The 15,155-nt window shown below is 38.3% G+C and overlaps 1 protein-coding gene across 1 annotated transcript; it reads left to right on the top strand.

Moving 5' to 3' along the window:
- Positions 1 to 10,916: 10,916 nt before the first annotated feature.
- LOC121037508 (40S ribosomal protein S17-like) lies at positions 10,917 to 11,352 on the top strand. The gene is made up of 2 exons (XM_040486942.1): positions 10,917 to 11,110; positions 11,145 to 11,352. The coding sequence occupies exons 1-2, from the start codon at positions 10,917 to 10,919 to the stop codon at positions 11,296 to 11,298; spliced, it is 348 nt and encodes a 115-aa protein (XP_040342876.1). The 3' UTR covers positions 11,299 to 11,352.
- Positions 11,353 to 15,155: the final 3,803 nt, after the last annotated feature.

Raw genomic sequence — 15,155 nt, 5'->3', positions numbered from 1 at the left:
ATATTTAAAAAAGGTTTAGTCCTACTGAAAGCTATGCTAATTTTATGATCTTACTGTATTGGTCAACTTCAGCAATTGCTCCCTATTTACATTATGCCAATTTAAATATATTTGCTAGGCTTTCAAGTTTATCCATAATTGCACTGTAGTCTCATTATGCAACTGCAGTACTCACAATTTTTGACATTTTCTCTAGTCCTATATTTATGTGTACACTCATATTTTCCCTTGGGAAAAATAGTTCATTGATACCCTCTCTTGCCAACCCTTTTAATTCCTTTTGTTATAATTTTTAACAAGCTGTTGAGCAATTAATAATATACCTTATATTTTATTTTTAATAAAATATTTTATTTTTAATTTCAAATGTTTTAATTTTGAATTTAATTTCATCTCCACCAAAAGGTAAGCATTGATGAGTATCCATAATACTATTGATAAAGGTTGATTTGAATATGTGGTATATTTTCAGCCTTATTCTTATGAATTGACAAAATGTCTACTACCATTTTCTGTCTCTAGCAGCAAAGCATGTTATAATAGACTCAAAGTTCCTGCCTAATACTACACAGGCTTTTGTTTGGAAAAGTACTTTTATTATAATCTCAAGGCTGATGAAACTTTCCATGAATTATATCAGTGTGTACCATGAGTGACAAGCACATTTTTCAGTTTTGGAAATAATTTTAAAGAATTAAAATCAAATTCATTCAACATTGAAAGAGCTGGACTCAGGCATGTATAGAAACTTCTCTTACAAAAACAGGAGCGTTATGACTCCTCATATATATTTAGGAAGCATATTTCTCTAATTGCCACAGGAAACCATTATTTCAAATGATGTTGTAACTTTAAGAATATCCCATGTTTTAGACAAGTTTCAAATGCCCTCCTGCCCAAACCCCTGTTTCACAGAATGTATGCTCTTAACCCCCTCCTACATTATATCAGTATTAGTTTGCATGAACATTAGAACACAGCAGAAGTGATGGTATACGCCCTCCACAATTGGATTGTAAGAGAAATTATGAAGATTCTATCTTGATCTCTTCCTCCCCCCTTTTTTTTTTCTCTTGAGGGGAAGCCATGAGTATCAGTTTCCCGGTGCTGCTTAAAAAAACTACCACAAACTTAATGGCTTAACCAACACAAAGTTATTCTCTAAAAGTTCTGGGGGTTAGAATTCCAAAATGAGTTTTAAGAAGATAAAATTGAAAGTTGAAAAGGCTGATTGCTTTGGAGGCCCCAGGGGAGAACCTTTTCCTTGCCTTTTCTGGTTCCAGAAACTTCCCACATTTCTTGGCTCATGGGCACTCCAATCTTTTCTTTAGTGGTTGCATGGTGTTCTCTTTCTGACTGTAACTCTATTGCCTCTCTTTTATGCCCTGTGATTACATGGGTCCACCTGGAATATTCAAGAAAATTTCCCCATCTCAAAATTCTGAGCTTAATCACGTATGCAACATAGTCATAGATTATGTAAAGTAACTATGTAAAGTAACATAGTCATAGATTCCAGTGATTCAGGTGTAGACATCTTCACGAGTGTATTATTCTGTCTATCATGTCACATCATGCGCAGCCTTATAGAGGGGCTCACGTGACAAAGAATGGACGCTTCCAGCCAAAAACAACCCATGTGTGCTTGGAATCAGATCTTCCAATGCCAATCAAGTTTTCAGAGACTATAGCACCTGCCTAAAGTTTAAATGATCCTCATGGGACACTCTGAACAAGAAACAACTAGCTAAGATACTTCTGAATTCTCAACCCTCAGAAATTGTTAGATAATAAATATTGGTTGTTTTAAGATACTAAGTTTTGTGGTAATTTGTTATAGTGATAGATAGCTAATGAACTCTCAAATGCTAAGAGGGACAGTTAATATCTGGTTAAACTCATCGGCTATTGAAACTTTCTTGAATAAAAAATATATTAGGTGAATTTTCAATGAGGTAATATTTCATCAGAATTCACCATTTTATTCAGCGTTTTCTGAACACTTTATATAATCAAATTAAGATACAAAATACTATGGAATTCACTTACTTTTGTGTCCTTATATTATCCTAATCAAAACCAAAGGCAAAGTTCAAACTATCAAAAATGTAAACAAACAAAAAAATATTTTGTGACTTTTAGTTCTATCCATCAGTAATTCTACTACATGCAAAATCATTTTTTTTTTGTTTCCCTGATGATAAAAGCATAAAACTTTCTCGTAAAAGCTTAAAACATTCATCAACATAGGAAGAATAAAACTAAAGTCTAGTATAATCTAATAACTAGGAAATAATCTGTGAAAGCACCTTGTGCCCCCCACCCCCCATGTGGGTGGGCCTTATCCAGTCTCTGAGGTCCTGAATAGAAGAAAAGGCAGAGTAAGAATTCTTTCTCTCTTCCTGAGTGTCTTCAATCTGGGACCTGGTCTGTTCCTGCTTTTGGACTCAGACTCAAACTAGAATTTATACCATCCACTCTATTGAGACCCGAACTTACTGACTACAGATCTTGAACTTCTCAGCCTCCGTAATAGAAAAACTCTGTGTGTGCATGCATGTGTATATCTCCTATTAGTTCTGTTTTTCTGGAGATCCTAGACCAACACTGATAGGACACTGATATTATGTAAACACCTGCAAAACTTCTGCCAACGGTATAAAAGATTCATAACTACGCTTCATTTTTATAAGTGCATAAGCAAAATTGAAACTGAAACTAAGGAAAATTTGGACGCTGGGGTGGCTCAGTCGGTGAAACGTCCCATTCTTGATTTCGGCTCAGGTCCCGATCTCACAGTCACGGGCTCGAGCCCCAGTGTCAGGCTCCGCGCTGGGCTGGAGCCTGCTTCCGATTCTCTCTCCCCTCTCCCTCTGCCCCTCCCCCACTCTCTCTCAAGAACAACAACGAAAAGAAAGAAATTAAGTAACACTAATTTGGATCCGTCCTTTGATAAATGAATGGTGTAAAGAATGAAACAGGGAAATTCAGTGCTCTTTCGTTAGGTGTGAAGTTCCTTTTTTGTTTTTTTAGTTCATTGCAGGCAAAAAATGCTATGACAAAAACTAAACACAGTCATTACTCAAAAACCAAATGTATAAAAGAACAGTTGAACTTGCTCATTCCAGGTTTCATATGAGCATAACATAATTTCCCACATTTCCCACTGACAGTCCCAGGTAGCAACTAGCAGCTCCCTGCGTCTTGGAGTCGCCACTGAAGACAATGGCACAACGCGGGGAGGTACGCCAAATGGCTGGCGGGGGAGCGATGTTCAACAGCTCCCCCTAGTTACTCAGATGTGAGCAAGCTTCAGCCACCACTCTCCACTGAAGGAAAGGTCTTCAGTTACCTTGGAACTGTGTTTACGCAGTTGAAGTTCCAGCAAACTTATCATGGCCTATTTAAATGATGTTTTTAATAACAAGGATTCAAAAAATAATTCATGAATAATAGCATCTGATTAAACTATTTTAATAATATTAACAACAACATCTTTTTATTCACAGTCACATGAAACGTTGCACTTGAGAGGGAACTGGAGCAGTAGACGTTACCCAGGGCTCTGCACGGGTTTATGGTCGTGTTACACACAAAGCAACACAACTTGAACAACTGCCAGGATAGAAAGGGAAATTGTCATAACGGGATACAAGAGTGGCACCTTTAAAATGCACCTGCAGATAGACCTCAGGAGCTGGAGTTGGGATCTAGAAAGATCCCAAGGTCGCCTAACCTGTTGCACACTTGTTGCTTTATTCTGTTTATCTGCATCATTTTTTTCTTCTTGTCAAAGATATGCTTTTTCCATTTTCAAACTACATCATAGAAATTGGACATTCCAGGGGTGCCTGGGTGGCTCAGTCGGTTAAGCATCATATTTCGGCTCAGGTCGTAATCTCATGGTTCATGAGTTTGAGCCCCACCCACATCAGGCTCTCTCCTGTCAGCGTGGAGCCCCCTTAGGATCCTCTGTCTCCCTCTTTCTCTGCCCCTCGCCCACTCTCTCTACCCCTTTCTCTTTCTCTCAAAAATAAGTAAACATTAAAAAAAAAAAAGAAATTAGACATCCCAGTGTACCAGAGATTGTAATGTTTAAGTGTTAGTCATGCATACAGACTCACTGGTTATCTTCTAGTCCATATTCCATATACCTGGGAGAGAATTTCTGATAATCAAAACTTGGTTTGTGTGGCCACCATTTTTCAGCTACTGGTGCCCATGTCAGGAGGCTGGGATCACACTTTGCATGTGTGACCGTTGCCTGAGGATCCAGATGCTTTTTTGAGAGAAGAAGGTGATGCAGGTAGGCTGAATCTGAGGAGGCAGAGGAGGGTCCCATAGGACCAGCCATGCGGGTCCTTGGTTTCACTCGAAACACGGATCAAACTTGAGCCAGAGAAAGTGAAACAGTTTATTGAATAGTGGAAGTGACAGACAGAGAATAGCAGACAGAGCATCTGGAAGACTTGGGAAGGAAAGGAAAATGAGTCATGTCATCACTTGAGGTTACGGGTTTACATTGGAAAGGGGTCTAGTGTACGTGTTCCTTCAGGAATCCAGGTAGGATCTGATCAAAGGCGAGTGCCAGGTGAAGGATAGGTGTCATTCCACAAATCACTGACGGTAGGGGGTATAGATGCCAGCATCAGTCGAGATTTGTTCGAAGCTAATGTCCTGAACACGTTTGGGATGTTTGGGATCTGGCTCTTCTCAGACACCATTAAGTGTTTGGGGCCTGGGATGAAACTCAGAGAATTAACTTTTGCTTCCTCCTTAAAGTGGAAACATAGCTTCTTTGGCTTATTCAGAGACAAAACACTGAACCTGAGGAAATGGGGCCTGACAGAAAACCGCAGAGATGGAGTCTTTCTAAAACAGTGCCTTTAGCTTCTCTACCTCAAAAGGATGTTTTATGGAATGGATCCATATTGAAAATAGTGCTTCCTATAAATACATGCACATTTAGGAGAATTTTGAAGCACGTTATATTAACTGAATAGATCTTTCAAAATGTTATTCGGTGTGTTTCAGAACTCCGTATACTGTTAAAATATATATGAGTTGCATAGGCATGATTGTAAATTGAACCTTTACACTCATGAGATGTGAGTACTTTCTAAAATAAAGGTAATCACTACAGTCAATATGAGTTCAGAGAAAAAAAAAAATTGCCAAACCAATTTTGCCACTTTCTTTGATAGAGTGAACCAGATGTCATTAGGAGTGATATTATGTGACATGGTATGAAGTGTTGGGGTCCTGAGGCGATGGCCAAGAAAGGATTCTTGACACGTCTTGGGTGCAAAAAGGTGGTTTTATTAAATCATGGGGACAGGACCCATGGGCAGAAATTGCTGCATTGAGGTTGTGATGGGTGACTGATTATATACTTTCAGGTTGGCAGGGGGTTAGGGATAGCATGAGTCTCTAAGGTATTTTGGAAACAAGGCTTCTAGGACCTTGAGGCGCTAGCTGCTTTAGGGAAGGTCCTTTATTACTATTTAGTGAAAACTCATTCATGAGACCCTTCAGATGTATATCAAGGGACCATAAGCTTGGCATATGATTGCCAGCATATATGTTGCGGAGGGGGGTAGAGATAAAGAAGTTTCCAACGGAAATTTTATTTGCTAAAGTAGACTTACAGCATCCTGGGGTGCTGGGCTAAGATTTCCTTTTGTCCTTAGCAAAGTGTCATCATGGAGGCAGCTGAACTCCTCGAGGAAGGTCACTCTGTTTCAAGGACTTGTCAATGGGCTGTAAGTTGAAGGGAAATTTAATATTTTTTTTTCCTTTTCTCTTGTTTCCTACATCATTATAGACAGCATATACAGTAAGGATTTGATACGGTTGTTTAAAACGATTTTGTAGCTGACACCAAGAGATATAGAATGCATGACTCAAAGCAGAACTTTAACAAATACATACATTTGTTGTTGTTTTGTTTTCTTGTTATGTCTTCAGCTGCCTGACAGAGATCTCTGCATTGGTAAAAATGGTGAGTCTTTCTTTTCTCATCATTCATTCATGAGTTCTATTTATAATTTGAATTTTCTAGCTAAAATTACAATGCTAATCAATCTTTTTATATTTTGGAATGAATCCTGAAAGGACTTTGCAGGATTACAAACAAACAAACAAAAAAAGTGGTATTTACTAAATGGCCAATAATGAATGTAAATTCAGTTGTTATGCCATAATGACAAGCAAAACATACTATCTTTTGGTTCATTAAGAAAATCCATTCATTCTAATATTCTTTCATTTTTTTTTCAACGTTTATTTATTTTTGGGACAGAGAGAGACAGAGCATGAACGGGGGAGGGGCAGAGAGAGAGGGAGACACGGAATCGGAAACAGGCTCCAGGCTCTGAGCCATCAGCCCAGAGCCCGACGCGGGGCTCGAACTCCCGGACCGCGAGATCGTGACCTGGCTGAAGTCGGATGCTTAACCGACTGCGCCACCCAGGCGCCCCTCTTTCATTTTTTTTTTTCCAAAAGCTGAGGCAGAGACTGAAAGAGAAAGAGAAGCAGTGACTTTTCCTCCTTACCAACACTCCCATATCTTCCTTCAGTTTCTTGATTCCTCTTCCATAAAGTTTTTATGGAAATTAGCTTCTCTTTCGGGAGGACATTTGGCCACCAAGAGTTCGCATCAAGAATTTCACCTACTTTCATGTCAAAAAATAACAGACGTCAAAAGCTCTCCCTCCTAAATGTATTCCTTTACCAGGTGTGGTAAATGTGTGACTAATGATTACTGGTTCCTGCTGGGTCTTGCTTAGTTTGGTAATTAGCTCTCTCAGCTGCCTCATTGTAAATGAAGGGGTCCTAGTGAGTCACTTAAAGAGGCTGAATGGATAATCCATCAAGTAGTCTTTTTGAAAAAGCCCATTAATAGGGGAAGTCACAGGAGGTGGTAAAAAAGGTTCAGCCTGAGAAGTTGTCAAAACATCATCTAGTTTTGTTGGCATCAATATTTTCACAGTCAAATCTCAACATCTGTCATTTAGAGTTTTTAATGTCCTTCCTATTCCGCCTTAAAACTGATAACAATAGAAGAAGAAAGCTTGGAGAGTAAAACATACATGTGCCAAATTTTGGAATATGTCTTTAATTGTAGCAGCTATTAGGCAAAAAAGTGTATGTTGAAAAAAATCTTGCAATCTGAGCAATATATTAGAAATAGTAACAAAGTTTGCAATGCTGCTTTTTTTTCAAAGTTTATTTATTTATTTTGGGAGAGAGAGACAGAGAGAGAGGCAGGCAGAGGCAGAGAAGGAAAGAGAGAAATTCCAAGTAGTCTCTACACTGTCAGTTCACAGTCCTGATGCAGCTCTTGAACTCAGGAACCATGAGACCATGGCCCAAAATCAAGAGTTAGCCGCTTGGCTGAGCCACCCAGGCACCCCTGCAACCCTGCCCTTAAAGGACAGATGATTATACTTGTGTCTGAAAAAACTATCAATTTATGTATCAACTTATTGTTATAAGTCTGTGCTTGTTTTATTTGTTATTAACTATTTATAGTATTTTTTTTATTTCTGGATTTTATGAAAATACTGCAAATTTTCTCAGTGGCATTGGAGGTGGAAGATAATCCACATTAGAGGAAAAATTGCACTGACAATGTTAAACAGAGCAGGAAGATTTTATTCAAGACTAATGCAATAGGGGAGAGAGGCCGGGGCGAAGTCTGAACTTAAATTCACTAACACAGGTAGTGGTAGGGTTTAATGTGTGGAACAAGCTGGTAGGAATGTTCTGTAGGACATCAGTCCATCTGACTCTGCTAATTCACTCTATCTTTATGACAGGAGGCAGTTTTGCAAGTTGGAGCAAAGCATTCATGGAACTTAGGCTTCTCCTGTCTTACAGAAACTAGGAGATGGGATGCTACCTCCTTTCATCATTATATCCCAGGTGGTAAAACTGGCAAGAGGCTTTTAAAAAAATGTACAGACATCTCAAAGAAGCAGAGAAAAATGTAGATTGGTTAAAGCAAATGCTCTAAGAAAAGGGAGATTAGGACCTCGTGTCAGGAGGAACTGTCTAAAATGTAATTAAGTTATGGGAGCATTAAGGCCATCTGGGTCCCGAGCCTAAAGAAGGGTACACTAGGGACTTCGTGTATGTTTTCAACTTTGAATTAAAAATGTATCTAAGGAAAATATGAAAATATTTTAAGATTTGTGAAGGCTTTGAGATGTTGAATACACTACTCATTTATAGTCATTATAGTATTAACTATTCCATATGCTTACAATATTACAGATATTTAATTTTATAATTTCCTTGTAAACTGAAATAAGTAACCCTATTTTGATAAATATTTTGTAGTCATAAACCATCTCTATATACATTTATATTATATTTAACTTGGTCACATAGTATCTGGGGAACTTCATTTGTCTATTTGACATTTAGAAATAATGATTACTAAGGGCAATTACTGAGGCAGCTGTGCCCACAGCTCAGAGCCTGGAGCCTGCTTCAGATTCTGTGTCTCCCTCTCTCTCTGCCCCTCCTCTGCACGCACTCTCTCTCTCTCTCTCTCTTTCTCAAAAATAAATACACATTAAAGGCGGTTATTACGTTTTGAGTACTTTCTGTGGTCAGCGTCTATAATAAGAGTTTATCAACATTGTCGCCCTAAATTATTATAATACATATTATTCCAGATTTGCAGATGAGAAAGAAGTTAAAGCTTGTCCAAGGTACAAAGGTAATACAGAGAATTAATTATCTCTCTTACCTTCAGCTCTTTTGACTGCACAACACCCTGTCTCCAGACTCCAACTTCTCTCTTTTGTAACACCTGCCTTTTCCATTGGGCATCTTAAAAATATATCTCAGCCCAGTCAATGACAGAACACATTTAAATTCTATGCAGTTAAATTATTGTCATGCTTCTTAATTCTGAATGCATTCTCTGTCACAAAAAAGCATGCTGATGTTTATCTTTATAACTTTTAAAAAGAATTAAATTCTTTTTCTTAACCAGCTAAAAAGGCCTGAGTGCATACTATGGAAAAATTGAGTCCAAGTTGAAAATGACACTTAAATCTTACTGCTTTATTAAGTAGGGCAATAGAACCTGGTGTTATTTAATGAACATGAAAATCATAAATCTCAAATTTAAAACACTCTAACATTTGGAAGACTCCAGAAAGACATGTAGAATGGTGGGGCAATTAGCATAAGATCCAGACAACCTAACCTTTTTATATTAATGCTGTGGACATAGTCCAGGTAAGACTTAAAGCTGCTGTCGATATTCTTGTCTTTTACTGGTATAGCATCAACAATTGTGTTTAAAACTGTTTCAGAGTCAAGTATTCTTTCTGTGAACAACAACAAAAAAGGCTTGGCTCTCAATTGTATGAATGACAAATATTTGTTCTTTCATTTGCTGATATAGATAAGTGAAAAGGTGTGTGAGTAAAAGCACTGAGTTATTGTGACATTAGTTGTTTGATGCAGCTATCAATATTCAGCACTCTAACTATTTTTTAAAGTGTATTTACTTATTTTGAGAGAGATGGAGATGGAGGCGGGGGGGGGGGCGAGTTGCTGAGAGCACAAGTGGGGTAGGGACAGAGAGAGGAGAGAGAATTCCAAGAAAGCTCCATACTCTCAGCACAGAGCCTGACGTGGGGCTTGGACTCACGAATTGGGAGATCATGACTGAGCTGAGATCAAGAGTTGGCTGCTTACCCAACTGAGCCACCTAGGTGCCCCAGCAAAGTAACCATTTTAAAGCTGTTAATGACTGACTGAGGATGATAAGCAGTTTATGTTGGCATGCAGCAATCAGCAAGATGGTGTTTACTGATGAACAAATACATTATGTATTCTCTGAAATGAAAAGGCAGATACTAGCAGGTTGTATGCATGCTGGAGAATGCATCACATAAAAATATGGCTTGTGAAATGGAAGTAAAATCTGTTTGATAAGCAGTTAGAAATGTGGATTCTACATCTGGCTTAGCTACCTAATACTAGCTCTTGGATTTTCAGTGTCCTCGTTCAGAAGGCAGCTGAATGCAGTGATTGAGAACATTTCAGTGATCCTGAGTCTTAGTACCTGCTCTGACATTTACCTTTAAGCATCAGTACTGGCGCACCTGAGTGGCTCAGTCAGTTGAGTGTCCGACTTCAGCTCCGGTCATGATCTCATGGTTTGCCAGTTTGAGCCCCGCATTGGGGTCTGTGCTGCAGCTCAGAGCCTGGAGCCTGCTTCAGATTCTGTGTCTCCTTCTGTCTCTGCACCCCCCCGCCCCACACACTTGCACTCTGTCTCTATCACTGTCTAAAAAATAAATATTAAAAGAATAAATGATAAAACAATAGTCATTTTCTTATAGGGTGGCTTGAGAATTAAGTGAGAATTAAATGAGATAATATGTTTAAAGTATTAGACACAGTACCTCCTATAACTGCTGTCAACAAATATTAGCCATGGGGCACCTGGGTGGCTCAATTGGTTGAGCATCTGACTCTTGATTTTGGCTCAGGTTGTGATCCCAGGGTCTTAGGATAAAACCCAGATGGGGCTCCATGCTGGGCAAGGAGTTTGCTTGGGATTTTCTCTCCCTCTGTGTGTGTGTGTGTGTGTGTGTGTGTGTGTGTGTGTGTGTCTTCATCCCTCTCCCCTGCTCTCACTATCTCTCTTTACAGTAATAATAATAATCATAAAAACAACAATAATAAATATCAGCCATTACTTTTTGTAATAGAGATGACAATCTTTGTTCCAGTATCTGCTAATATCTTGCAAAGATTCAAAGATGAAAATGCATTTGCATTTAGTTTGCAATGTTAGGAAAATGTTACAATGTACATTTAAAAAATCATCATTCTTATTAAACCTGTATTTATTTAAAACCCCAACAGAGACTATACCCGCCAACATGGGCCACCTGCGCACCAAAGCCATGAGGAAGGCAGGCTGGGTCATCATTAAGAAACACTGCATTCACCTGGGCAATGACTTCCACACCAACAAATGCACAGGCAAGGGGACCACCATTATTCCCAGCGAGAAGCCACACAATAAGACAGCAGGCTGTGTCACACATCTGATGAAGCAGATTCAGAGAGGCCTGCTGAGAGTTACCTCCATCAAGCTGCAGGGGGAGAGTTACCTCCATCAAGCTGCAGGGGGAGGAGAGAGAAAGGATGAATCATTATGTACCTGAGTTCTCAGCCTTGGATCAGGAGATGGCTGAAGTAGATCCAGACACTAAGGAAATGTTGAAACTTTTGAACTTGGGCAGTCTGTCCAAACCGTAGGTTACCCAGTCTACAGGTGGGATGGATTTCAAAACACCATGTGCGGCCGTTTGAATCTTTTTATGGTGCTGGACTATCTTCAATAAACCTTGGACAACAACAGCAAATAAATAAAAATAAAACGTAAATTTAGGAAAAAGTATAACACAAGTTATTCAACTTTCTATGGGGCCGATCATGTATTCTCTTTAGGCAATGCATCGTGGTTTATGTCAGAATGGAATGGAATGTATACTAAATTGGAACTTAAAGGTTCACTTGCACTGCTAGGAATTTACCCAAGGGATACAGGAGTGCTGATGCATAGGGGCACTTGTACCCCAATGTTTATAGCAGAACTTTCAACAATAGCCAAATTGTGGAAAGAGCCTAAATGTCCATCAACTGACGAATGGATAAAGGAATTTTGGTTTATATGCACAATGGAATTCTACGTGGCAATGAGAAAGAATGAAATATGGCCTTTTGTAGCAACGTGGATGGAACTGGAGAGTGTTATGCTAAGTGAAATAAGTCATACAGAGAAAGACAAATACCATATGTTTTCATGTATCCTGAGAAACTTAACAGAAGACCATGGGGGAGGGGAAGGAAAAAAAAGTTAGAGAGGGAGAGAGACAAACCATAAGAGACTCTTAAAAACTGAGAACAAACTGAGGGCTGATGGGGGGGTGGGAGGGAGGGGAGGGTGGGTGATGGGCATTGAGGAGGGCACCTGTTGGAAGGAGCACTGGATGTTGTATGGAAACCAATTTGACAATAAATTTCATATTAAAAAAAAAAGATTCACTTGAATATATACAATGATATGACCATAGTTAGCCCAGTTTCAGAAATGAAAATCTCTGTTTCTGTTGGCATACTGTGGTCAATTTAGCAGTTCTAATTAAATGATATTTTCTCCCTCACTGTTTATTGAACTGTTACTTTTGTAATTTTCAGCAGTAGCAACTTTAACTAGGACACTTAACTGGAATATTTAACTATCTTTTTGATGCCCCCTTGAGTTTAAAGAGCTAATATCCCTTCTATGGAGACACAAATCCTTTACAATGAGAGTAAGCTGTACTTTCGCTAATAGTTTCATACAAAATATTGAGGAAGAGAGTAGATAAAAGGAAAAAAAATGAGAGAAAAGTGAAATCCTATTTCTTTTCTTGTAAATATGATGATATCTAGAATCACTTGGCTTGATGACCAATGGTGTCCCGTGAGAAATGAATTTAGACCTAGTTCCAGAAGTAATGCAAAACCATTAAAAGATTTTCTCAGAAGAGTGACATAATCTGGGAACTTGACCTGTTATAATCAGAGCCTACCTACACAATTGCCATGGCTGCAGAAAGGCACAAAATTGATGCCTGATCTTCTAAACATTTTTGTAAGAACCAATATACCCCATTGGAAAAAAAAAATCATTATCTTGTTCTTGCTGTCGCTGAAAGTGAGTGAATTAACTCTATTTTTAATTTCCCTCACTTCCAGAATATCTTAATAAGGAATTAAGATGAGTTAATTTAAGTATTAAGAAATAAAGCCATTTGTGGGGCACCTGAGTGGCTCAGTCAGTTAAGCGTCCAACTCTCGGATTCACTCAGGTCATGATCTTGCGGCTTTGTGGGTTTGAGCCCTGCATCGGACTCTGTGCTGACAGTGTGGAGCCTGCTTGAGATTCTCAGTCTCTCTCTCTCTCTCTCTCTCTCTCTCTCTCTCTCCCTCTCCCTCTCCCTCTCTCTGTCCCTCCCCCACTCACACTGTCTCTGTCTTTCTCAAAATAAATAAATAAGATTGCTTTAAAAAAAGAAATAAAGCCATCTGCAAAGACCTAGTAGAATTATTTTTAAAAATCTATGTCATGAAAAACATACTTCATTTCATTCCACTAATGCAAATGACTAGGTTTTTTGAGAACATCCAGTGTATTTGTATTTTCATTGCTAAAACTAATGAAATTAAGAAAATACGTCAAGGCATTATAATTTTCAGCATCACAAACATTTCATACATTACATACAGTAGTGCGATTGTTTTGCCATATCCTTAGATCTGGCCATTCTCCTTTCCTCTTATACAATCGCTATCTGTAAAATATGATCCTGCAGACACAAATATCTGTCCCAGGGCCAAGCGTCTTCTGGAGAAAAGTAAGAAAAGGAGAGAAGGAATACGTTTCAGGGATGGCCACAATTGGTCACACACTGACTTAAACTGTTTTATGAATTAATGACATTCTGATTTCCTCTATATTCTAAGCTGAGAAGTTTTTTAATTTATATACTATAAAATTTGTACTATGCAGTATATTATTCTATGGGTTTTAATAATGCACAAAGTCTTCTATCCACCATAAGAGTCTTGATATAGAACAGTTCAATCAGTCCAAAAATTTTCCCATGCTGTCCCTTTATAGTTAAAACAGCCTTCTACTCAGTATCCTAGAAAACATTGTTTTCCATCCCTAACGTTTACCTTTTTGCAGAATATCATATAAATGGCATCATACAAGATGGAGCTTTCAGGATCTGGCTCCTTTCACTTAGCAACATACATTTAAGAGCCATCCACGTTGTCACATCACTCGGTCATTTATTCCTTTTTATTGCTGCATAATATTCCTTATATTGAATTTACTAAAGGACGTATGTGTTGTTCCCACTTGTTAGCATTTATATATAAAGTTTTCTTTTTTTTTTTAATTTTTTTTATTTTTGGGACAGAGAGAGACAGAGCATGAACGGGGGAGGGGCAGAGAGAGAGGGAGACACAGAATCAGAAACAGGCTCCAGGCTCTGAGCCATCAGCCCAGAGCCTGATGCGGGGCTCGAACTCACGGACCGCGAGATCGTGACCTGGCTGAAGTCGGACGCTTAACCGACTGCGCCACCCAGGCTCCCCTAAAGTTTTCTATATATATTCACATACAGGTTTTTGGGTGAACGTAAGTCTTCATTTTTCTTTAGTAAATAGGTAGGCATGAGATTTCTGGGTCATAAGATAAGTGTACATTTAACTTTATAAAAATGCTAATAAGTGACTCTACCATTTTTCTTTCCCCCCAGAATCTATGAAAGTCTGGGGACTCAGCAACTACACATGCAGCTGGTATTGTCAGAAGAGGTACATAGTAGTATCTTGTTTTAATTTGCAATTTTTTAATGGCTACTGCTGTTGAGCATATTTTTGCGTGCTTATTTGCCATTCTTTGGTGATGTGTCTGTTATGATATTTTGCTGAAATTTGTTTTCTTTGATTTCTTAATGAGTATTGAGTTAGAGAGTTCTTTATTCTGGATTTGTTGTCATAAGTGAAGTTTGCAAATAATTTCTCTGAGTTTCTGGTCTGCCTTTTCATTTCTTTAAGAATGTCTGTCACATATCGAAGGTGACAGACATTTTCGTTGCTTACTCTTAGAAGTTGTATAGTTACGTTTTACATTTCGGGTTATGATCCATTTAACTTTTGTATAATTTGCAAGATATAGGTGAATGTTCTTCTATTTGTGTGTTACACTCGACAATTCTAGCACAGCTTGTTAAAATCGTTACTTGTACTTTTCTCAATTGGCTTGGATCTTAATTAAAGCTCAGTTGACTAGGTTTGTGTGTCTGTTTCCAAGCTCTGTGTTCTATTCCATTGTGCTGTGTCTACATTGTAACCAACACCAATTTTTTTTTATTTATTATAATTTTAGAGTTATTTGTTCTATTATATTGATTTCTGTTCTTCATCATTTCTATCTTTATGCTTGCTTTTGATTTAGTATGTCCATCTTGTTTTCTAGGTTTTTTTTATTTTTTTCTTTTAACATTTATTCATTTTTTTGAGAGGGAGAGAGAGGCATGAGTCAGGGAGAGGCA

The sequence above is a fragment of the Herpailurus yagouaroundi genome, unplaced genomic scaffold (assembly GCF_014898765.1).
Source record: "Herpailurus yagouaroundi ecotype Mexico unplaced genomic scaffold, PumYag 163, whole genome shotgun sequence".
NCBI lineage: Eukaryota > Metazoa > Chordata > Mammalia > Carnivora > Felidae > Herpailurus > Herpailurus yagouaroundi.
The sequence above is the reverse complement of the archived record's forward strand: the minus strand, read 5'-3'. Positions and strand labels throughout refer to the sequence as shown.

Coding starts and splice junctions, on each gene's coding strand:
- LOC121037508 (XM_040486942.1), top strand. CDS start 10,917: ATGGGCCACCTGCGCACCAAAGCCATGAGGAAGGCAGGCTGGGTCATC. Junction 11,111..11,144: donor AAGCAGATTCAGAGAGGCCT/GCTGAGAGTTAC, acceptor CTGCAGGGGGAG/AGTTACCTCCATCAAGCTGC.